Genomic DNA, 23,046 nt, shown 5'->3' on the forward strand with positions numbered 1-23,046 from the left:
GTTGGGGTGAACTCTCAAGGAGTAGGCTGCCCGGGAAGCCCCCTTGCAGGAGGGAAGCAGGCAGGTGCTGGGCACGTGTGTGTGCATGTGTGGGCATGTTCATGCGTGTGTGTGTGCACGTGAGAGTGAGAGGGGGCCCCTACAGACAGCAGCTGGTCGTCAGTGGCAGGGAAGGCTGAGGCCACCCCTTCCTGGAACACGTGAGGTCCAGGGGCTCTGCGGGCCTGGGGTGCCCCCAGGACAGGGGGGCCGGGGTGGCGCGCCATGGCGGGGGGCACGGTCACACGTCGGTGCTGACGCTGCGGCTGCGGGCGAAGGCCTCCCGCATGGCCCAGAGACGGCTGGGGTTGAGCGCCTGCAGTCCCCCGAAGTCCCCGCTGGGGGACAGCTCCGGGTCCTCCTGGCTGAAGCTGGCGGAGGCCACGCGCTCGCCACCGTTGCGCAGGTCCTTGTCCTCCGACTCCTGCAGGAAGAACGTGGGCGGCTCGTAGTGGGAGCAGCTGCGGCACAGGGCCTAGGCCTGCGGAGACCTCTGGCTGAAGGAGGTGGAGGTGGCCGGGTAGAGCCCCAGCCCATTGGTCAGCACCATGTTGTGGTTGGAGTGCAGCGGGAGCAGGTGTGCGTGCATGGCGAAGTCCGGCTCCTCCTCATCCTCCTCGGAGCCTTCCTTCTTACAGCAGTAGTACTGTGGGCAGAGCAGGTAACTGGCTGGCCCTCCCCGGCCCTCCCAGCCCCCCAGCGTGGGAGAGGAGCCGGCCCGGAACACAGGATCAGGGCGGTGGGCGGGGGCGCGCCTGATCAGACGCCTGTATCTGCGCACTTGTGTGTTCTGGGATCCAGCTCAGGCTGGGCTAAGCGCTAGGCACCTCTCAGAGCCACTCCTTGGATCGGCACAGCCACCCCCAGGCTGAGCCGTTTTTCAGGTGGGGAAACTGAGGCACGGAGGGGCGCTGCACAGTGGGGGCTCAAGCTGCCCTGCACCAGTGGCTCCCACTCCTCTCTCGGGCAGAAGGGGGGGCTTGGGTGGGGAAGGAGCCGCAGAGCTGGTCCGAGCACCCAGCTTCGCTCTCTCACTGGGCAGCTGCGTGTCACTGGCCAGGAGGCCTGGAGCGCCCTCTTCTGGAGTCCGGCCCTCCTGGCCTTCTGCAGGGGCTACCTCCCGGGGCAGGGGCAGGGCCAGGGGCAAGCCTCCCCTCCGCCCACCCCCAGCGGGTACCTGGAGCCGACAGTAGCACAGGACAGCGATAAAGCAGAGCAGGATCACCGTCGCAAAGATGTCCCAGGTGATGACCACGGTCCCAGCTGTCATCCGCCCCCTTCTGATTCAGCAGCCTGAAACACACGTCATGTGTCACAGGCATCTGGGTGTACCCCATAGCCCCCCGCTCTGCAACACACATCATGTGTCACAGGCGTCCAGGTGCACCCCACAGTCCCCCACCCTGCAACACACGTCACATGTCACGGGCATCTGGGTGCATCTCAGAGTCCCTGCCCTGCTACACACATCCCTGTACCTGCGTGGGAGACCCGGAAGAAGCTCCTGGCTCCTGGCTTCAGATCAATGCAGCTCCAGCCGTTGCAGCCATTTGGAGAGTGAACCAGCTTATGGAAGACCTCTCTGTCTCTCTGTCTCTCTGTCTCTGTCTCTCTCTCTCTCTCTAACTCTTCCTCTCAAATAAATGAATCTGTAAAAATAGTTTTATTAACAATTTTGTGAGAGGTAGAGACAAAGAGAGCTCCTATGTATTGTTTGCCTTCCCAGCTGCCAATGGCAGCAGGGGCTCGGCCGGGCCCAAGTCGGAAGCAGGGAACTCAATCTCCCAAGGTCTGCGCCAGCCAGAGGCGTGTGTCAGACCCTGGCCCCTGCAGTGGGATGAGGCCAAATGCCTGCCCATTATCTATGCCTTGAAAAGCATGTCTCTGGCTAAGTAACAGGAGCTGCCCGATTTCAGAAACCACGCTGACAACCTCCCTGGGCTACCCTCTCAGGAGTGCGATTCTCGGCCCGGCCTACGTTCCTTGTGAGCTTGTCATTGTGGCAGGTGCTCTCCACGGGTCCCCTGGCTCAACCCGCCCCTAGTGGGACAGGCGACAGCAGCACCAACATGCCCTGACTTGTGGCACTGGCAGGTGCTCAGCCCAGCCTGTGTTGGCTGCAGCAAGGGTTAGCAAGAGGCTACACAATTCCCTCGATTACCCGAGCTGGGGTGGAGGAAGTGACCGGAGCCCTGTGCAGGGAATCCCTGTGCCCAGAGGTCACTCATAAACCCCTCAGGGCGGCGTCCGGCAGCTGAGGATGTGGCCAGACTGCGAGCCTGGGTCTGTCTGGCACCCTCCTGTCACCCCCAGAGTCCATGGTCGGTTGGTTCACCCAGGATCTGGCTACAGCAAGTGCCTTCGGCTCAGGTCCCATTCCTTTTCCTCCTCCCTTCCTGGCTTACAGAAGCCTCAAGATCATTGATCTTTTTTTTTTTAATATTTATTTATTTATTTGAATGTGAGAGTTACACAGAGAGGGGAGGGAGGGAGGGAGGGGGAGAGAGAGAGAGAGAGAGAGAGAGAGGTCTTCCATCTGCTGGTTCTCTCCCCAATTGGCAGCAAAGGCTAGAGCTGGGCCAACCCAAAGCCAGGAGCCAGGAGCTTCTTCCAGGTCTCCCACGTGGGTGCAGGGACCTAAGGACTTGGGCCATCTTCTACTGCTTTCCCAGGCCATAGCAGAGAGCTGGATCGACCGTGCAACAGCGAGGACTTGAACTGGCACCCATATGGGATGCCGGCACTCCCTCCTCACTTGGGCCGGGACGGCAGTGCCGACACTAAGGGCACGATCACCCACTGAGTGTCCACCATGTGCCGCCTCCATACTACGCGGTCTGGACGTGGTCAGGCATTGGGGTAGGGATAAGCAGAGACAGAGCCGGGGCTGTGGGGGGCATGGGCTGTGTCTGGGGGCAGCACAGGGTCGGGGACGCTTCCCTGCAGGGCTGTGCTTCCGGCAGGGAGGGGGCATCTGGGAGGACCCCGGGCAAGACTTCAGAGCGGACCAGCAACAGGAAGCCCCGCCATCTCCCTCCTCTGCCATTTCAGTGACCTGTGCTGGACCGCGATGTGAAACCCAGTCCAGCCCGGCGAGGGGAGGGGTGGGAGCCACAGCGCCGCCGTTCAGCACTTGGTCTCACGGTCTCACGGCGGGTTCCTGTCGCTCACTTCCTGTGGAACTTCATCATGGGCTCCCCACCTCCCCGGGAAGCCAGCCTGTGGGGGTGCTGGGGGGAGGGGCAGAGGCGAGCAGAGAGCTGCGTGGGTGGGTGGGGTCTGCTCACTACAGGGCTCTTGGCTCCATCGCGCATGACCGTAGGTTGCAGCCCCATCACGCCAGCTCCCCAGGACCTGAGGCCAGCTTCCACCTGCCAAGGGTCTGGGCTCTTTGGTGGCTGAGGGTGAGACTTCACCACCGCCAGCCTCCACAAGGGGGACGAGCCACGCCAAGAACCCAGGATGCGAGGGGTTGGCCCCTGGCCACATGCACTGGCCTGGAAGAACCGTTTGGACTGAGCCGTGGTGTCCCAAGCCTGTGGCCGCCTGGTGGTAGCCCCTTCCCTGCTTCTCTAGGTTTGCACATTATTATTACAAAACTAGAGTGAAGTTACAGAAAATATTTTGCCAAAGGGAAAGTTTAAAATGCTAACTTTCCTTCAATTAAACTTCTGAAGTATCATTGAGGGTCAGTATTTGATAAAGTGCTCAATAACAGTTGATTCTGTGTGTGCATTTGTGTTGTCATGTAAACTAATTAATTGTCTCAAAGTGTAATCAAAGGCAGACTTCAGCATGAACAAATAAAAATTAAGAAAAACAAGACATAGATATTTGTAGGGTTGCAATGTAATAAATCACCAATAATTATTCAACGAATTTCTTTCTTTTATTTTTTTTTTGACTGGTAGAGTTATAGGCAGTGAGAGAGAGATAGAGAAAGATCTTCCTTCCATTGGTTCACTCCCCAAATGGCCGCTGCAGACGGCGCCGCGCCAATCCAAAGGCAGGAGCCAGGTGCTTCCTCCTGGTCTCCCCTGTGGGTGCAGGTGCCCAAGCACTTGGGCCATCCTCCACTGCCCTCCCGGGCCATGGCAGAGAGCTGGACTGGAAGAGGAGCAACTGGGACTAGAACCCAGTGCCTATATGGGATGCCAGCTCCGAAAGCGAAGGATTAACCAAGTGAGCCACGGCGCCAGCCCCAATCAATTTCTTCTAATACTTAAAAATACCAAGTGAGAAATTTCAAAGAGAAAATTTAACAAATCTGATTTTTAAGTATAACCTAAAAATTCTGCTTCATTTAAAGTAAGTGAACAGGATACTCTTCTGTAAATATGGAATATTGCTTTAATTTCACTCCTCTCTTATGTTGCTTAAAATTAGACAGGAATGTGGCTGTAGACTTCCTGTTATTTATATACCCTGTGAAGCCAGAGTTATCAGAGTGTGTTTGGTCAGAGGAATGAAAGGCAATGGATCCCAAATTTCAGCGTGTGGTGTTAAGTGATGGTCACTTCATTCCTATACTGGAATTTGGCCACCTATGCACCTGTAAAGGTAACTCTAGTCACTTTCTCTTGAGGGGACAAAAGAAAATAGACTTAGGAAGGGTGAAAGGGAGACCTGGGTTGTGAAGGCACCCAGTTCCTATGTTACTCCAAAGGTTTCACTTGGTTTTCCAATTCATTGGGTTGGAGCTGTTCCACACAGAAGATTGAATTAATCTCATTTTGTTCTTCATGACAGTCAGATCCTGTGATCCTCTGCTAGTGATTCTGAATACTGATTTTGCTTCCAGTTTCAGTATGTTTCTCACTTGAGTGGAAGAAACCACTGTTGGCACTGAAGAAGACTGCAAGTCAGTTTGCTTGCAGTTGGACTGGTTTCTCCACTTTAAGCTATAATCCAAGAAATATTTCCTCCTTCCAACAAAGGCTAACCCAGAGAATTTTTTTTTATAAAGTTAGTAGAGAGGAAGTGCAGAACATCTGAGGAGGGAATAACCTAGTATGAGATGGGGATAACCTTGAGATCCACACAGTCATTAATGGACGTGTGCTAAGTAAGTTTTCCCATGTACTAGGAAACTTGTCTGAAGGCAAGTACAACATCATGTTAGAAGAAAACTGGAGGGTGGAGCCAAGATGGCGGAATAGTGAGGGCGCCCACCAATAGTCCGGGAAAAGATAGTTTAATAAAAGTGGAGTTACTGTAGCCTCAGGAAAAAATTGCACAGGAAATTCTTCTGGATCTAGTAGATGTGACACGGAGGACCTATGGGGAGAGCAAGGTCACCCACCATGTGGAAGCCGAGCCACGGGAGCCAAGCTGCAGAGTCTGCGTTCCAGTACTGGAAGGGGAGGTGAGACAAAAACCTCGGTAACCCAAGACATTGGTGGGGAAAGGCAGAAAGAGCCTACAGGGAATGAGGCCTGAAGCCCCACTGGGGAAAGTTCACCAGGCTGACTGGAGGAGAGAAAAAAACGAATAAATAAGGGGAACCAGCACAGACACTAGCCTCTCTTTCCACTCACCTTGCAAAGCCAAGCAAGACAAAGAGCAGGTGCCATTTTACGTATGTAAAGTGGCGCCCACCATTAGCCAAGCAGAAAAACCTGACTCTGGTGGGGAGAAATAACAGGAGGTTAAGACCTAGTGAAGGTGTGGAGCTAACGAACTGAGACTGTGAAAATCTGAGGGGGGGTCAAGAGAACTCACCGAGTACACAAACTGGGTAACCTGGGCAACCTGGTGAGAGACTGTGGAGAAATTTGAGACCACACTGAGGGCTGCATAAACTCTTTGTGTGGTCCCAGGGGTAAGCAGACGAATACCCACAGGGGCCAGATTTCATACCTCAACTACACTCAATTCCACTCAGCTGTGTGGAATTACTTCCCAACTGAGTCAAAGAGAGAGAGAGAGAGAGAGAGAGAGAGAGAGAGAGAGAGAGAGAGAACAATCTGGGTGAGTCACCTTTGGCACACCCTTAACCCTGAAGAACCAAACAGAGCTCTCTGGCCACACCCATCACAGCCTCTAAGGATCCATCAAAAGCAGACAGTCCACTTAATCTAGAGTCATAGTAAAATGAGAAAAAACACCACAGCGAAGAAACCAAAGAATATCTTCAATATGCCAAACAACAAATGCAGAAACTGAGGTAACAAGAACAAGGAAGACACTATGATGCCCCCAAATGAAAAAGACACCCCAATTCAAGATTATAAGAAGATGATGAGATAGAAGAAATGCAAGAAGCAGATCTCAAAAAATTGATAAGAACATTAAGAAGTTCTCAAAAACAAATTCTTGAACTACAGAAATCCTTAATGGACAAGATAGAAAATCTCTCTCATGAAAATGAAATATTAAGGAGGAATCAAAATGAAATGAAACTACTAGTAGAACATGAAACTGTGATAGTGATGAGAAATCATAATGAAATGAAGAATTCAATAGATCAAATGACAAACACATTAGAGAGCCTTAAAAACAGAATGGGTGAAGCAGAAGAGAGAATATCGGACTTAGAAGACAGAGCACAGCAAAATATACAGTCAAACCAAAGAAAAGAAGAGGAAATTAGAAATCTAAAAAATATTGTCAGGAATCTATAGGATACTATTAAAAAACCCAACATTCGGGTTCTAGGAGTTCCTTAAGGCATGGAGAGGGAGAAAGGATTATAAGGCCTTTTTAGTGAGATATTAGCAGAAAATTTCCCAGGTTTGGAGAAGGACAGAGACATCCTAGTACAGGAAGCTCAGAGAACCCCTAATAAACATGACCAAAAGAGATCCTCACCATGACACATTCTAATTAAACTCACCGCAGTGAAACATAAAGAAAAGATCCTAAAATGTGCAAGAGAGAAACATCAGATTACTCTCAGAGGATCTCCAATCAGACTCAAATCTGACTTCTCATCAGAAACCCTACAAGCAAGGAGGGAATGGCGAGATATAGCCCAGGTACTAAGAGAGAAAAACTGCCAGCCCAGAATATTATATCCTGCAAAGCTATCATTTGTGAATGAAGGTGAAATAAAGACTTTTCATAGCAAACAGAAATTGAAAGACTTTGGCGCCACTCATCCAGCCCTGCAAAAGATGCTTAAAGATGTGTTACACACAGAAACACAGAAACACGGTCATCAATATGAAAGAAGGTAAAGGAAGGAAACCTCACAGCAAAAGATCACAGGGAATTCAAAGCATATATTAGAACTTATCTTTGGCAAATGGCAGGGCAAAGTTACCACTTTTCATTAGTCACATTGAACATTAATGGCCCGAACTGTCCAGTTAAAAGACACCGAGTGGCTGATTGGGTTAAGGAACAAAACCCATCTATTTGTTGCTTACAAGAAACACATCTTTCCAACAAAGATGCATACAGACTGAAAGTGAAAGGCTGGAAAAAGTATACCATGCCAACAGAAATGAAAAAAGAGCGGGCGTAGCCATCTTAATATCGGACAACATAAACTTTACCACAAAAACTGTTACGAGAGACAAAGAGGGACACTATATAATGATTAAGGGATCAATACAACAAGAAGATATAACAATTATCAATGTATATGCACCTAATTACAGGGCACTGGTTTATTTAAAAGATTTGTTAAGGGACTTAAAGGGAGACTTAGACCCCAATACAATAATACTGGGGGACTTCAATACTCCACTCTCAGAAATAGACAGATCAACAGGACAGAAGATCAACAAGGATACAGTAGATTTAAATGACACTATAGCCCAAATGGATCTAACAGATATATACAGAACTTTCAATCCTACAACTAAAGATTTTACATTCTTCTCAGCAGTACATGGAACCTTCTCTAGGATTGACCACATACTAGGCCATAAAGCAAGTCTCAGCAAATTCAAAAGATTTAGAATCATACCATGCAGCTTCTCAGACCATAAAGGAATGAAGTTGGAAATTAGCAACTCAGGAATCCCTAGAGCATATGCAAACACATGGAGATTGAACAACATGCTCCTGAATGAACAATGGGTCATAGAAGAAATTAAAAGAGAAATCAAAAATTTTCTGGAAGTAAATGAGGATAACAGCACAACATACCAAAACTTATGGGACGCAGCAAAAGCAGTGTTAAGAGGAAAGTTTATATCAATAGGTGCCTACATCAAGAAATTGGAAAGGCTTCAAATAGATGAGCTTTCAATTCATCTCAAGGATCTAGAAAATCTGCAGCAAACCAGACCCAAATCTAGTAGGAGAAGAGAAATAATTAAAATCAGAGAAGAAATCAACAGGATTGAATCAAGAAAAACATTACAAAAAATCAGCCAAACAAGGAGCTGGTTTTTTGAAAAAATAAACAAAATTGACACCCCATTGGCCCAACTAACTAAAAAAAGAAAAGACCCAAATCAATAAAATCAGAGATGAAAAAGGAAACGTAACAGACAACACAGAAATAAAAAGAATCATCAGAAATTACTACAAGTACTTGTATGCCACCAAACAGGAAAATCTATCAGAAATGGATAGATTCCTGGACACATGCAACCTACCTAAATTGAAACAGGAAGACATCGAAAACCTAAACAGACCCATAACTGAGACAGAAATTGAAACAGTAATAAAGGCCCTCCCAACAAAGAAAAGCCCAGGACCAGATGGATTCACTGCTGAATTCTACTAGACATTTAAAGAACTAACTCCAATTCTTCGCAAACTATTCAGAACAATCAAAAAAGAGGGAATCCTCCCAAATTCTATGAAGTCAGCATCACCTTAATTCCTAAGCCAGAAAACGATGCAGCATTGAAAGAGAATTACAGACCAATATCCCTGATGAACATAGATGCAAAAATCCTCAATAAAATTCTGGCCAATAGAATGCAACAACACATCAGAAAGATCATCCACCCAGACCAAGTGGGATTTATCCCTGGTATGCAGGGATGGTTCAACATTCGCAAATCAATCAATGTGATACACCACATTAACATACTGCAGAAAAAAACCATATGATTATCTCAATAGATGCAGAGAAAGCATTTGATAAAATTCAACACCCTTTCATGATGAAAACTCTAAGCAAACTGGTTATGGAAGGAACATTCTTCAATACAATCAAAGCAATTTATGAAAAACCCACGACCAGCATCCTATTGAATGGAGAAAGGTTGGAAGCATTTCCACTGAGATCTGGCACCAGACAGGGATGCCCACTCTCACCACTGCTATTCAATATAGTTCTGGAAGTTTTAGCCAGAGCTATTAGGCAAGAAAAAGAAATTAAAGGGATACAAATTGGGAAGGAAGAACTCAAACTATCCCTCTTTGCAGATGATATGATTCTTTATTTAGGGGATCCAAAGAACTCTACTAAGAGACTATTGGAACTCATAGAAGAGTTTGGCAAAGTAGCAGAATATAAAATCAGTGCACAAAAATCAACAGCCTTTGTATACACAGGCAATGCCACGGCTGAGGAAGAGCTTCTAAGATCAATCCCATTCACAATAGCTACAAAAACAATCAAATACCTTGGAATAAACTTAACCAAGGATGTTAAAGATCTCTATGATGAAAATTACAAAACCTTAAAGAAAGAAATAGAAGAGGATACCAAAAAATGGAAAAATAATCCATGCTCATGGATTGGAAGAACCAATATCATCAAAATGTCCATTCTCCCAAAAGCAATTTATACATTCAATGCAATACCAATCAAGATACCAAAGACCTTCTTCTCAGATCTGGAAAAAATGATGCTGAAATTCATATGGAGACACAGGAGACCTCGAATAGCTAAAGCAATCTTGTACAACAAAAACAAAGCTGGAGGCATCACAATACCAGATTTCAGGACATACTACAGGGCAGTTGTAATCAAAACAGCATGGTACTGGTACAGAAACAGATGGATAGACCAATGGAACAGAATAGAAACACCAGAAATCAACCCAAACATTTACAGCCAACTCATATTTGATCAAGGATCCAAAACCAATCCCTGGAGTAAGGACAGTCTATTCAATAAATGGTGCTGGGAAAACTGGATTTCCACATGCAGAATCATGAAGCAAGACCCCTACCTTTCACCTTACACAAAAATTCACTCAACATGGAATAGACTTAAATCTAAGACCTGACACCATCAAATTATTAGAGAGCACTAGAGAAACTCTGCGAGATATAGGTACTGGCAAAGACTTCTTGGAAAATACCCCAGAAGCACAGGCAGTCAAAGCCAAAGTTAACATTTGGGATTGCATCTAATTGAGAAGTTTCTGTACTGCAAAAGAAACAGTCAGGAAAGTGAAGAGGCAACTGACAGAATGGGAAAAATATTTGCAAACTATGCAACAGATAAGGGGTTTATAACAAGAATCTACAAAGAAATCAAGAAACTCCACAATATCAAAACAAACAACCCACTTAAGAGATGGGCCAAGGACCTCAATAGACATTTTTCAAAAGAGGAAATCCAAATGGCCAACAGACACATGAAAAAAATGTTCAAGATCACTAGCAATCAGGGAAATGCAAATCAAAACCACAATGAGGTTCCACCTCACCCCAGGTAGAATGGCTCACATTCAGAAATCTACCAACAGTAAATGCTGGAGAGGATGTGGGAAAAAAGGGACACTAACCCACTGTTGGTGGGAATGTAAACTGGTTAAGCCACTATGGAAGTCAGTCTGGAGATTCCTCAGAAACCTGAAGATAACCCTACCATTCAACCCAGCGATTCCACTACTTGGAATTTACCCAAAGGAAATGAAATTAGCAAACGAAAAAGCTGTCTGAACCTTAATGTTTATTGCAGCTCAATTCACAATAGCTAAGACCTGGAACCAACCTAAATGCCCATCAACAGTAGACTGGATAAAGAAATTATGGGACATGTACTCTATAGGATACTATATAGCAGTCAAAAACAATGAAACCCGGTCATTTGCAGCAAGATGGAGGAATCTGGAAAACATCATGCTGAGTGAATTAAGCCAGTCCCAAAGAGACAAATATCATATGTTCTCCCTGATCGGCGACAACTAACTGAGCACCAAAGGGGAAACTTGTTGAAATGAAATGGACACTATGAGAAACAGTGACTTGATCAACTCTTGTCCTAACTGTTGATGTACAATGTAATACTTTATCCATTTTAGTTTTTTTTTGTTCTAGTACTATTGTTTGAACTCTGTAACTAACACACAATTATTCTTAGGTGTTCAAATTTTAACTGAAAAGTGATCCCTGTTAGGAATTTTGAAAACATTATGCTGAATGAAATAAGCCAGTTCCAAAGGGACAAATATCAGATGTTCTCCCTGATAGGGGACAACTAACCAAGCACCAAAAAGGAAACCTGTTAAAGTGAAATGAACACTATGAGAAACGGTGACTTGATCAGCCCTTGCCCTGACTGTTGATGAACAACTTAATACGTTATCCATCTTAGTATTTTTGTTTGTTCTACTTAACACTTTTGGTTGAATACTGTAATCAATACACAGTTATTCTCAAGTGTTGAAACTTAACTGAAAAGTGATCGCTGTTAAATATAATAGTGGGAATAAGAGAGGGAAGAGATGTGCAATTTGGGACATGCTCAAGCTGACTTGCCCCAAATGGTAGAGTTAGAAACATACCAGGGGATTCGAATTCAATCCCATCAAGGTGGCATGTACCAATGCCATCTCACTAGTCCCAGTGATCAATTTCTGTTCATAATTGATCATAATGATAGGACTAAGAGCCAAAGGGATCACAGAAACAAGACTAGTGTCTGCAAATACTAACTGATAGAATAAAAAAGGGAGAGAATGATCCAACATGGGAAGCGAGATACACAGCAGACTCATAGAATGGCAGATGTCCTAAACAGCACTCTGGCCTCAGAATCAGCCCTAAAGGCATTCTGATCTGGCTGAAAAGCCCATGAGAGTATTTCAGGCATGGAAAGCCAAGACACTCTGGGGAAAAAAAAATGACCTAAATGAAAGATCTCCGTGAGTGAGATCCCAGTGGAAAGAACGGGTCATCAAAGAAGGAGGTACCTTTCTCTGAAGGGAGGAGAAAACTGTCACTTTGACTACGACCTGGTCTAAATATGATCAGAGTTGGTGAACTCAAAATCTTCCATAGCCTTGGCAACTCATGACAAGAGCCTAGGGTGATTACTGATGCCATAAACAAGAGTGTCAATTTGTTAAGTCAACAACAGGAGTCACTGTGCACTTACTCCTCATGTAGGATCTTTGTCCTTAATGTGCTGTACATTGTGATTTAATGCTATAACTAGTACTCAAACAGTATTTTTCACTTTGTGTTTCTATGTGGGTGCAAACTGTTGAAATGTTTACTTAATATATGCTAAACTTATCTTCTGTATATAAAAAGAATTGAAAATGAATCTTGCTGTGAATGGAAGGGGAGAGGGAGCAAGAAAGGGGAGAGTTGCAGGTGGGAGGGACGTTATGGGGGGGGAAGCCATTGTAATCCATAAGCTGTACTTTGGAAATTTATATTCATTAGATAAAAGTTAAAAAATCTTAATAACCACAAAAAAAAAGAAAACTGGAAAATAATAGGGACATGGCTAAATTATTGATCATAACAAATGTTAAAGGAAATTGTACAGATGGTCCTACAGAATCAAAGTGAGCATACTGGAAACAATTTTGCACACTGATATTATCCTAGTTTTCTAAAAAAATAAGCACAGACCAATGTAGAAAGAAAGATGTGCTTTGAACTTGTAGTATGTGTAAAAAGTAAAGGAAGAAAGTTGGAAATTGAGAAAAAAAAGACTATTTACTTCAAACTTGAACTTCCACTTGATTCTTGTGTAAAACTTAAGGAAATCACTGATGAATATTTTGATGACATGTTAACGATTTGATTTTCTTTGCAGAGCAAAGTGGTTTGAAGGACAGGGAAGGAGCAGGGACACTAGTAATATTTCAGCCTTGGTGAATCTCTGAGGCCCTCACACTTAGGAATGATATCAGGAAAGGAAAATGGGTTCACTGTCTACTTGTGGTAATTTCATTGTAAACTTCAGCTTCTCAATTTGAAGAAATAAATGAAAAAGGTTTTCTTAGGCTTACCTCTTTGATCTTTCACAAATGCACTTTCAAATCATTATCCAATTTAAGAAACCCAAAAATTTTATATTGTACTACTTTACTTATATATTGCATAAAAGAAATGCCTTTGTTTTAGGGATGATACCCTCCATGATAATCCCTTACATGACAATTAATTTCTCATGTAAAATTTCTATAATTCATAATATATCTTTACTGTCAGCATTTAGTTTTCTTTTCTTTCTTTTTTTGTAATTTTTGTATGTGAACATAATGACCCTGTAGAAAAGAATTAACGTAATGCCCTACTATCAATTGAACCACTTATTTTCAAACATATCCCTGGTTGACACTGGAGAACCTACTTTCTTTGTTCTTCCCCATTTCCTAGCATATGAGGATGTAGCTAAATTGCTTGTGAGGAAAGTACAGTGTGTGTATCCTTGCTTTTATTTGAAACTGAAATATGGTGTAGGCCAACAGAGGGGATCTATGTAATCAACCCTATAGAAAAAGTCTTAGGAATGAGGAATAGATATATTCAGAGTTCCTTGCTGATAAGTTTCCATATATGTTCTTAAATTCAGTTCAAACAATTTCAATGTGTTCTGTTTATTTCACTGGGGGAGGATTCATGGAAACTTGCAGTATATTTCTTCCATATTTCATTCTATTCATTTTTACTCGGTGTTAACTTTCCTTTGCAAATTTACTGTATAATTAGCAACCATGATTTTCTTTTTGCAGTAAACTGTGAATCTTTCTAGCAAAGCAATAAAGCTGTCTTTGTTCCTGAGGACCTTGGATGCCTTTGATCAAAGGGGTGGCCCAGTTGGAAGGGGTGCCTGAGATGCCTAACTCCTGCTATTAATTCAGGGAAATCAGGCAAACTGGGGTGGGCTCATCCCCTCAGAGTTCAAATGCAGAATTATCCCAAGACATGAGGAAAAATGGATTTGCAAAAAGTCATTAATAATATCTTAGCTGCTTTCAATCACATGCATCTACAAATAATACTTTTAACTCCTTCTTCAGGTCCCTAAGAGCAAAGCTATGGAACCACCAAAATAGCTACTGATGCTGGGTTCCGCCACATTGATTCTGCTTATTTTTACAAAAACAAAAAGAAAGTAGGTTTGGCCATCAAAGCAAGATTGCAGATGGCACTGTGAAGAGAGAAAATATACTCTACACTTCAAAGGTAGAGTGTAGATGATGTGTAGGAGAGATGGTTAATGATATGTTGTATAGAAATGATAATTACTTGATATGCTTCATAGATATTGAGTAATTATTCCTATTAGTAAAATTGTTATCACAATCCTCCCGTAACATCCAGTATCACAAAGATTATGACTTTCTAATTATTGCTATATCCAAATTTATATATTTTAAATGAAATTCCCATGATTTCCTTAGTATCAACTCCAAACAGTGTGATTCAGCATGGCTTGTGGAATCAGAGAGGGCTATGAGCTAAACATGATACTCCTGATTTCCTGGTTTATTTTTAAAAATTTCTTATTATTGTAAATATGAATTGACACATTTTAAAAAGAGTTATTTATTTGTTTGAATAAAGAGACAGAGGAGAGACAAAAAGAGATAGAGCCCTTCCATCTGCTGGATGCCCCTGTGGCTACAACAGCCAGGTCTGGGCCAGGATGAAGTCAGGATTTGGGAACTCCAATCTGATCTCCTACATGGGTGACAGGGACAAATTACCTGGGCCATTTCTACAGCCTTCCAAGGTACCTCAGCAGAAATGAAGTTGCTAAGTGGAGCAGCCAAGTCTCAAACCAGCACTCTAATATGAGATGCTGGCATTGAAAGTAGTGGCTTAATCCATTGCACACATCAATATTCAAATATTCAAAATATTTTTCTGCTTATTATGTGATTAAAATATATAGTAATTATTACCATTGATTAATGGTTATAAGAATCAGACCACTGAATTTGTAAACTTTGTGAAGCATAACTCAAATGCTGACCATTAGCATTACATGATAAAATTTTTATCTCTGATATAATTACCTTCCATGCATTGGTGGATTAATGAGTAATAGCTAAACAAGTGAGAAGGATGATATAGTTAGTTCAGATCACAGGAAATACAAAATGTAATGTATTTTCTTTCAGTGTTCATCAGCTTTTAACCAAGGGAAAATTTCTCAGTATTATGTGAAGGAAACAAAAAAATTAACTAACATATTAATTCACCACAATTTTAATTGCTTATCATTTCAGCTTTGGTGCATTTTTCATAGACCAGAGCTGGTCAGACCAAGCTTGGAAGACTCACTGAAAAAACTCCAGTTGGACTACGTTGATCTCTACATTATTCACTTCCCAACAGCTTTGAAGGTAGGAAACTAACATCATAAAATGTATTTTACTTTGGCTATTAGCATGACCATCATTTTCTTGGATGATTAATTGTCATTGCTATAAATTTATTTATTTTTAAAGATTTATTTTATTTATTTGAAAGGCAGAGGGACAGAAAGAGAAAGACAGATCTTCCATCTGGTTCACTTCTCAAATGGCCATTGAAGGTCAGCAGAGGGACAGGCTAAAGGTGTGAGCCAGGAAGTCCATGACAGTCTTCCATGACATGGCAGAGGTCCAAGTATTTGTACCATTTTCTGCTGCCTTCCCAGGCATATTAGCAGGGATCTGGCTAGGGAATTCAGGCTCAAACTGGTGCTCCAATAGGGGGTCCTGAGGTCACTGGCAACACCTTAACCTGCTGCGCCACAAAGCTGGCCTCTGCCTCTGATATAAATTTTAGAAACAGTTTCTAAGTTATAGAAACTGCCCAAAGCAAGTAAAGCAGTTTAGTTTATTTGATTATGTAAAAGTGGAGGCCAGGCCATGAGTAACATACACATTTGAAGTAACGTTAGGAACTGCTTGTATTTATAGCAATCATTTTCTTCTGTATTAACCTAATTTTTGTTGGTTTTGTCTGAGCCTTTTCATTGGTGGCATAAATGGCCATGGGACAATTATTTTCTCATGGTCATTAATTTTGATAGCTTCTCTGTATCCTTTAGAATTAAAATTATTATTAAGAAAAAAGACCTTGAATGATCATCTGTGATTAAAGTATCTGCTCTTGGAACAAAATGTTTTTGGGGAGATGAGCAACATCCACTATTGGTGGAGATCAAGGCCAGGGAACTGGTAACTTTCCCAGTGAATGAGAGGTATCTCTCCAGAGAGGAAAGATCAGAGAAACACAAAGTAACATAAATCTAAGGGACCCTATTACAATCTGGAAAATAGTATTTATTAACATGTATAGTAAATATAAAAGTAAAGAGAAGGTCTGTAGTATAATGACACTCTTTACAGACTTATATGCAGTGTATTTTGCAAATATGGGAGGTTGCTCCACTTATTTCATGAAAGTTTATTGCTATCTCCATAAGTATACTTCAGTGTTTTGCCATGGGTAGATGTCTGAATTTTATGAAATCGTAAAAAATAACTGCTTCTATTCCAGCCTGGAGAGGAGATTATTCCAACAGATGAACATGGAAAGACAATATTTGACACAGTGGATATCTGTGCCACTTGGGAGGTGAGTACGCCCAGGAGAGAGTAAACAGGAAGTCAGAAGTGGGAGCATCAGATCACACTTCAATTTGTGGGAATGAGATATACAACTTTGGATTCTTTTTTTTTAATTTTTTTTTTTTACAGGCAGAGTGGACAGTGAGAGGGAGAGAGAGAGACAGAGAGAAAGGTCTTCCTTTGCCATTGGTTCACCCTCCAATCGCTGCCGCGGCCGGTGTGCTGTGGACGGTGCACTGCACTGATCTGAAGCCAGGAGCCAGGTGCTTCTCCTGGTTTCCCATGCGGGTGCAGGGCCCAAGCACTTGGGCCATCCTCCACTGCACTCCCTGGCCACAGCAGAGAGCTGGCCTGGAAGAGGGGCAACTGAGACAGAATCCGGCACCCCGACCGGGACTAGAACCCAGTGTGCCGGCACCGCTAGGCAGAGGATTAGCCTAGTGAGCTGCGGTGCTGGCAACTTTGGATCTTGAGATTTATGTCACCAACAAGTGTTGATGTACTGTAGTGGAGAGAGAGAAAGGCGATACTGGGACATAACAGAGAGAAGAATTGGGGCAATGATGTCAGGCATATTTTGCCCCCCATATACAATAATGTCTTTTGTTTTCTAAGGAGGATGCAGGAATTTTTTTTTTTTATGCTGTTGCTGATTTTCTCTACTAGCTTTTCTCTTTTGGTCAGTCAGTGCCCACTGGCCTCACTGCAATTTCTTGACAGTGTTCCTTTTAACTGTGTTATGCATTTATATTGGCAACCAATCATGGAAATATTTCTTCACAATCTTTCCTCTCAGGCCATGGAGAAGTGCAAAGATGCAGGATTGGCCAAGTCCATCGGGGTATCCAGCTTCAACCACAGGCAGCCGGAGATGATTCTGGACAAGCCAGGGCTCAAGTACAAGCCTGTCTACAACCAGGTGAGGACTCTCAGCCTCTTCTCCATTTGTTATTATCCTCTTCTCATACTACTGCCACGTGTCTAGTTGTCCTCCACTCCTGTTAAACTTACTTTGTGTAACCGAAGATTCTATCAGCTGAACCTCTGTATGGAAGGGTATGGATGAGTCTCCATTGTCTCTACATTTTTTAAAGGATGACTAGAAAAAGAAAATGTGATATATATACACAACAGAATACTACTTAGCCATAAAAAGAATGAAATCCTGCCTTTTGACATCAAATAAATGTAACTGGAGACCATTATGCTTAGTGAAAAACACCAGTCCCCCCCCCCCAAAAAAAAACAGCAAATATCATATGTTTTCTCTGATATGCAATTTTTCATATAGAATACAAAAAAACCCCAAAGTATAAGAATGAAACTGATATGTTTTGATTGTTGTATGTAGCCCTTGTCTGTAACCCTGTGTAACAGTAATCTTCCTACTTTTTACTTGTTTCAACAGGGTTCACATTGTGGTTAGTGGTAAAATAAGCCTGCAATTATAGAGTAAATTAAAAGCATGCTATTGTGAATATTAAAGGGAAAAAAAGAAAGGAAGGAAGGAAGGAAGGAGGAGGGATTGAGGAATAAAGGTAGTGAGGGATGTAAGTGTGGTTATCTTCTTATAATTGTCTTAAGGGAAAGGGTTTATTGAGAGGGAAACCAGACAGACTGGAGGGAAGAGACAAAGAAGGAAAAGAGGGAGAAAGAGCATGAGAGAGAGATCAAGAGACAGAGAGAGAGAGATTGAGAAAGAGCAAGCAAGAGTATCTTCTTATAATTGTATCTACAAAATACATGAAATCTGTTATTTATATTATTTAAAATTAAGAAGAAGATATGAAGGCTCCAAAATCAACATACACAAATCATGGATATGTAATACTGTTTATATTAATTAAAATAACAAATAATCATCATTTCTCAGTGAAAACTATGGGATTAGTTTGATTGTAAATATTATTTCATATAATACCAGACTTGAAAACATACTTCATTTAGCAACTTAGAAATAAAATGTTTTTTTCAGATAAGTTATTACTATGAAATGTTAAAAGCAAGTAATGCAGAAAAAATTAATCAGGTAAAAAAGGATGTGTAAATAAGAATCAAATTGGAAATCATGCAGAGTGTTAAAATAAGCAATTATATCACATGAAGAAAATAGACATTTTTATTGTAATGTGGGTGATACCATTAAAATATGTAAATCTGTACTAAGACGTTTTTGAAGTTGTAAAATATGTCCTTTTCAAGTTATAGGAAATTTGAATTGAACCATAATTTATATTGCATTTCTATGTAGAAAAATATTTCCTTAACAATATTAGGAAGAATTAACTCCATAAACTTGAACAATTTTCCATGTGCTAAACATTTGCTTAAGTGCATAATCTAGTTTATTTTTCAAATAAAATAAATTTATATCTTCATAAAAAACCAGAAAAGCTGAGGAGGTCTTAGTGCTGAAATATATGTAAGAATCTGATCACAAAAAGCATCAGTCATTAATGAAATCACGGGTGGAAGAGAAATTTTCCCAGATCAATGAAGTGTCCAAAGGATAATCACCTGATTCAGGAATTGTGGTGTGGTGATGTGGAAGAAACTATGAGTAAGAAAGGCCATGAAAACATGAAGTTATGAATAAAGACAGTGTGAAGTAAGTAAGGATAGGTGGTTTGGGTTTGCGTGGTGTTCAGATACCTGAATTTTTCCTCTTGGTATCTGATTTCAGGAATCTTGGACAGAGACATGAATCCAGAAAATATTAACTGGAGACTATGGTAATATGTGGAAGGTAAAAGAAATTACCTATTTATGTTGATACTAGTAACCGACAGAAACAACACTAAGGGATTTTTTGACAAAACTAGAGCCCATCTTGTTCCAAAGCTCACTTCAGTCTGCACCTCCTCCCTGCTTTCTGCCATTGAATCAACTGTGTAAACACAAGCATTCTGCACTTGGTGCTGTGTTTAACATAGCTTCCAGCAACTTAGAGTCACCAAGTACAGACCATGAATTTGGTATATAATGATGCAACATCCTGATTTTCAAATAAAATATCACAAATTAGCAAAAAACTTAATATAATAATGCAGATATTTCATATTTTTTTCACTTATAGTCCAACTTGTTGACATTTTTAATCTGCCCAAAGTAAGCAGGCATATATGAGTATGTTTGCATACATATATGCAATATTTTGCTCACTTTCCTAATAGTTTGTGGTAAGTAAGTGTTACTATTTATTCCTACAGACATCAGAAAACATCCCCTGTGTACGAAGATGCTGTCCCACAGTTATAGTTTCATTATTGTGTCTAAAGAAGTTAACAATTACTTCCTCCTATCACTTAACATCCAGTGCATAGTATAAATTTGCATTGTTGTCCCTGATTGTATTCTATTTAAAGTGTCATAATGTAGTAGTTCATACAATTTTCGCCATTTTCCTCATGCTCTTTCACCTAGTTAGTCAGAAATTTTGTTTTCCTAAATATCCAGGTTAACTTTGTCAAATTTCCTGGATTTCTCAGATTGCTGTCTTGTCATAACAGGTTAATTGTTTCTCTTCTCTAAGTTTATGTAAATCAGAGGTTAGATTTGAATAGTTTTCTTTTTTATTATTTATTTATTTGAAAGGCTGAGTTACAGATAGAGGGAGAGGCAGGGAGGTCTTCCATCTGCTGGTTCACTCCCTAAATGGCTGCAATGACGAGCTGAGCCAGTTCAAAATGAGGAGCCAGGAGCTTCTTCCAGGTCTCCCACATGCGTGCAGAGGCCAAGAACTTGGGCCATCTTCTAGTGCTTTCCCAGGCCATGAGCAGGGAGCTGGATCAGAAGTGGAACAGCTGGTACTCAAACCAGAACCCATATGAGATCCTGGAGCTACAGGTAGTGGCTTTAACTGCTATGCCACAGTGCCAGCCCCTGAATGTCTTATTATATTAAGTTTAAACATCTTTTTTTGTGAAGACAATGTCCTCAAAATGCTGTGTTCCTAAAATTGTACTCTAGTACAAGGTACAAATCTTCACATTTTCTCAAAACTGGTGATGGAACTTGTTCACTTGGTTAAGCTGGTTGGAGCCAGATCTCTTCTCTGCATGTATACTTCACCCATTGTAATGACTGTAATCTGTAAGTCAATAATATTCAACAGAGAAAGTAATATTCTATAATAAATTTTTATGTAACAGGTGAGTTTTCATGTGTGATTTTCATGTTAGTTATTTCATTGGGATTTGTAAGTAATTATTTGCATTTTAACTATTGTGTATACTCTTCTTACTTGGCATTGTACTGTAAAAATTTCTGTACTTTATGTCCATATCAACTATAATTATGTCTATAAGACAAGGTAAACTTTAAAAATTTCCTTTTATTATAAAAAAGTTCCCATAATAATCACTATCAGCAGGAGTTAATAGCTTGTTTTTTTTTCCATCTCTCTATCTCCTCCTGTCTCCCTTTCTCTATCTCCTATTCTGTATATAATTTCTATGGATTTTCATGTACTCTACATGTTACAATTGGTTTTACTTATTATACCTTTTGATGCTAAAGTCTATCCAAAAGTTACCTGTGAGATTCATATCAAGCTGAAATTTTTCATCTTTCAGAGATGCTCTAATGAGTTTTTGTAAAACTTTTGCTCTCAGGCACAGTTCAATGCCTACGGCTCAAAGGAGTGGTTTCTTTATTTTTCCCATATCTGGTGTTTATCATGTCTCTCCTCAAGGAAAATGTGATTTAGCAGCCAAGATCTGTTCCACAGAGTTGTCTTGTCTCAGAAACGTCATATTTATACCTTTCTAGGGGACAACATTTTATTCATTGTTTTCAAAATATCATTATTAATGTTAATTTCTGTTTATGTTTCATTTTTCTTTCTTTTTTTTTGACAGGCAGAGTGGACAGTGTGAGAGAGAAACAGAGAGAGAAAGGTCTTCCTTTTGCCGTTGGTTCACCCCTCAATGGCCGCTGCGGCTGATGCACTGCACTGATCCGAAGCCAGGAGCCAGGTGCTTCTCCTGGTCTCCCATGTGGGTGCAGGGCCCAAGCACTTGGGCCATCCTCCACTGCACTCCTGGGCCACAGCAGAGAGCTGGACAGGAAGAGGAGCGACCAGGACAGAATCCGGCACCCCGATAGGGACTAGAACCCGGGGTGCCGGCGCCGCAGGTGGAGGATTAGCCTATTGAGCTGCTGGCCTAAGAGAACTTTCCACTGTAGCTGTCCTTGAGTTTCATCTGCTCTGTAGCAATCTTTCAGATAAATCCTTGTGCTCTCTGCTTCTTTGTTAGGTTCTGTCTGTTTGGGAAAGCTGTCTTAAGACAGTTAAGATTGTTGTCGTAAAACCCTTGGGGTGTCTTCTAAAATGCTGCATGCAGTGAGTGTAAGTAACTGTCTTTCCTACTCAGTTGCTGAGGTTCATAATTTGAACTGTGACTACTTTAAGTCTTTTATCACCCACAATTTTGATTCTTCTTTAAACATATTTGTGATCACGCTCATGCAGAAGACTTTAACGTATGTCCTTGAATAACAGCTTTCAGAAAGTTTTAAGATCAGTGGTAAGACTTTCCAGAACTCCAAGGAGAAAAACTGGAAAATCTGTGGATTTCTCCATATGGCTAATGGAGATTAAATAAGAACTGCATGAAACTAAATGAATTAATAAATTTTGTGGATTTTTAAATGTTATTTCAAGTATTGTTGGCTCTGCATTTAAATATTTTGTCTTCAAGGTTCAGGAAAACTTTTCCCTATAATTTCTATAGTTTATAGTGTCTTGGTAAAGTACATTTTTTTAAACAGGGAAGGAAGTGTTACTTTTCACCTCAATTCCTCTAAAATTCAAAAACATCTATGAGAATTTTTGTTTATTCATGGCAAGGTGGTTAATTGCATGACTTCAGCAAGAATCTGCTCTCATTGTAATAGAACGTAGTTGGAAGCATCGACATATCTATAGATCATGCAAAGAATGCTTGGCTTCAAGAAGTTCTAGCTCCACAGTGACTCAACTGAGTTGTCACTTCTTAGTAGTCCCTGAAACTTTTAAGTACTAGAATCAAAAAAATCCAAGTCTGCCTTAGACTAGCTTCTTATATTTGAAAGTTTTCCAAATCTGTAATTATTATATGAAAAATCAACTTTTGTTACTAGTCAGTCAACAAATTATAACACAACTACATCTAGAGTGTATCCTGAGGCAAACTCAATTTGTTATGTTCTTGTTGGCCCTTTTGAGCTTTGTGCTTACTGTCAGAATTCTACATAAGTACAATATCTAGCAAGAAATTCTCCTGACTGGGCAAACATGATGGAACATAGGAAATTATTTTAGAAAGGAACTGCTGGGGTGGTGGTGTAGTGGGTT

The 23,046-nt window shown here is 41.6% G+C and overlaps 1 protein-coding gene and 1 pseudogene across 1 annotated transcript; one reads left to right on the forward strand and one right to left on the reverse strand.

Annotated features, from left to right (window-relative positions):
• Positions 1 to 280: 280 nt before the first annotated feature.
• LOC149122783 (protein FAM163B-like) lies at positions 281 to 1,309 on the reverse strand (annotated as a pseudogene).
• A 3,205-nt stretch (positions 1,310 to 4,514) lies between these two features.
• Positions 4,515 to 22,311, forward strand: LOC103352169 (prostaglandin-E(2) 9-reductase). The gene is given in 9 exon segments (XM_089311271.1): positions 4,515 to 4,580; positions 4,582 to 4,599; positions 14,163 to 14,184; positions 14,187 to 14,270; positions 14,273 to 14,328; positions 15,378 to 15,494; positions 16,639 to 16,716; positions 17,506 to 17,628; positions 22,213 to 22,311. Coding segments are annotated over 9 exon segments (663 nt in total).
• The last annotated feature ends 735 nt before the right edge of the window (positions 22,312 to 23,046 follow it).

The sequence above is a fragment of the Oryctolagus cuniculus genome, chromosome 13 (genome assembly GCF_051225735.1).
Source record: "Oryctolagus cuniculus isolate XC-2025 breed Fujian yellow rabbit chromosome 13, ASM5122573v1, whole genome shotgun sequence".
Lineage (NCBI taxonomy): Eukaryota > Metazoa > Chordata > Mammalia > Lagomorpha > Leporidae > Oryctolagus > Oryctolagus cuniculus.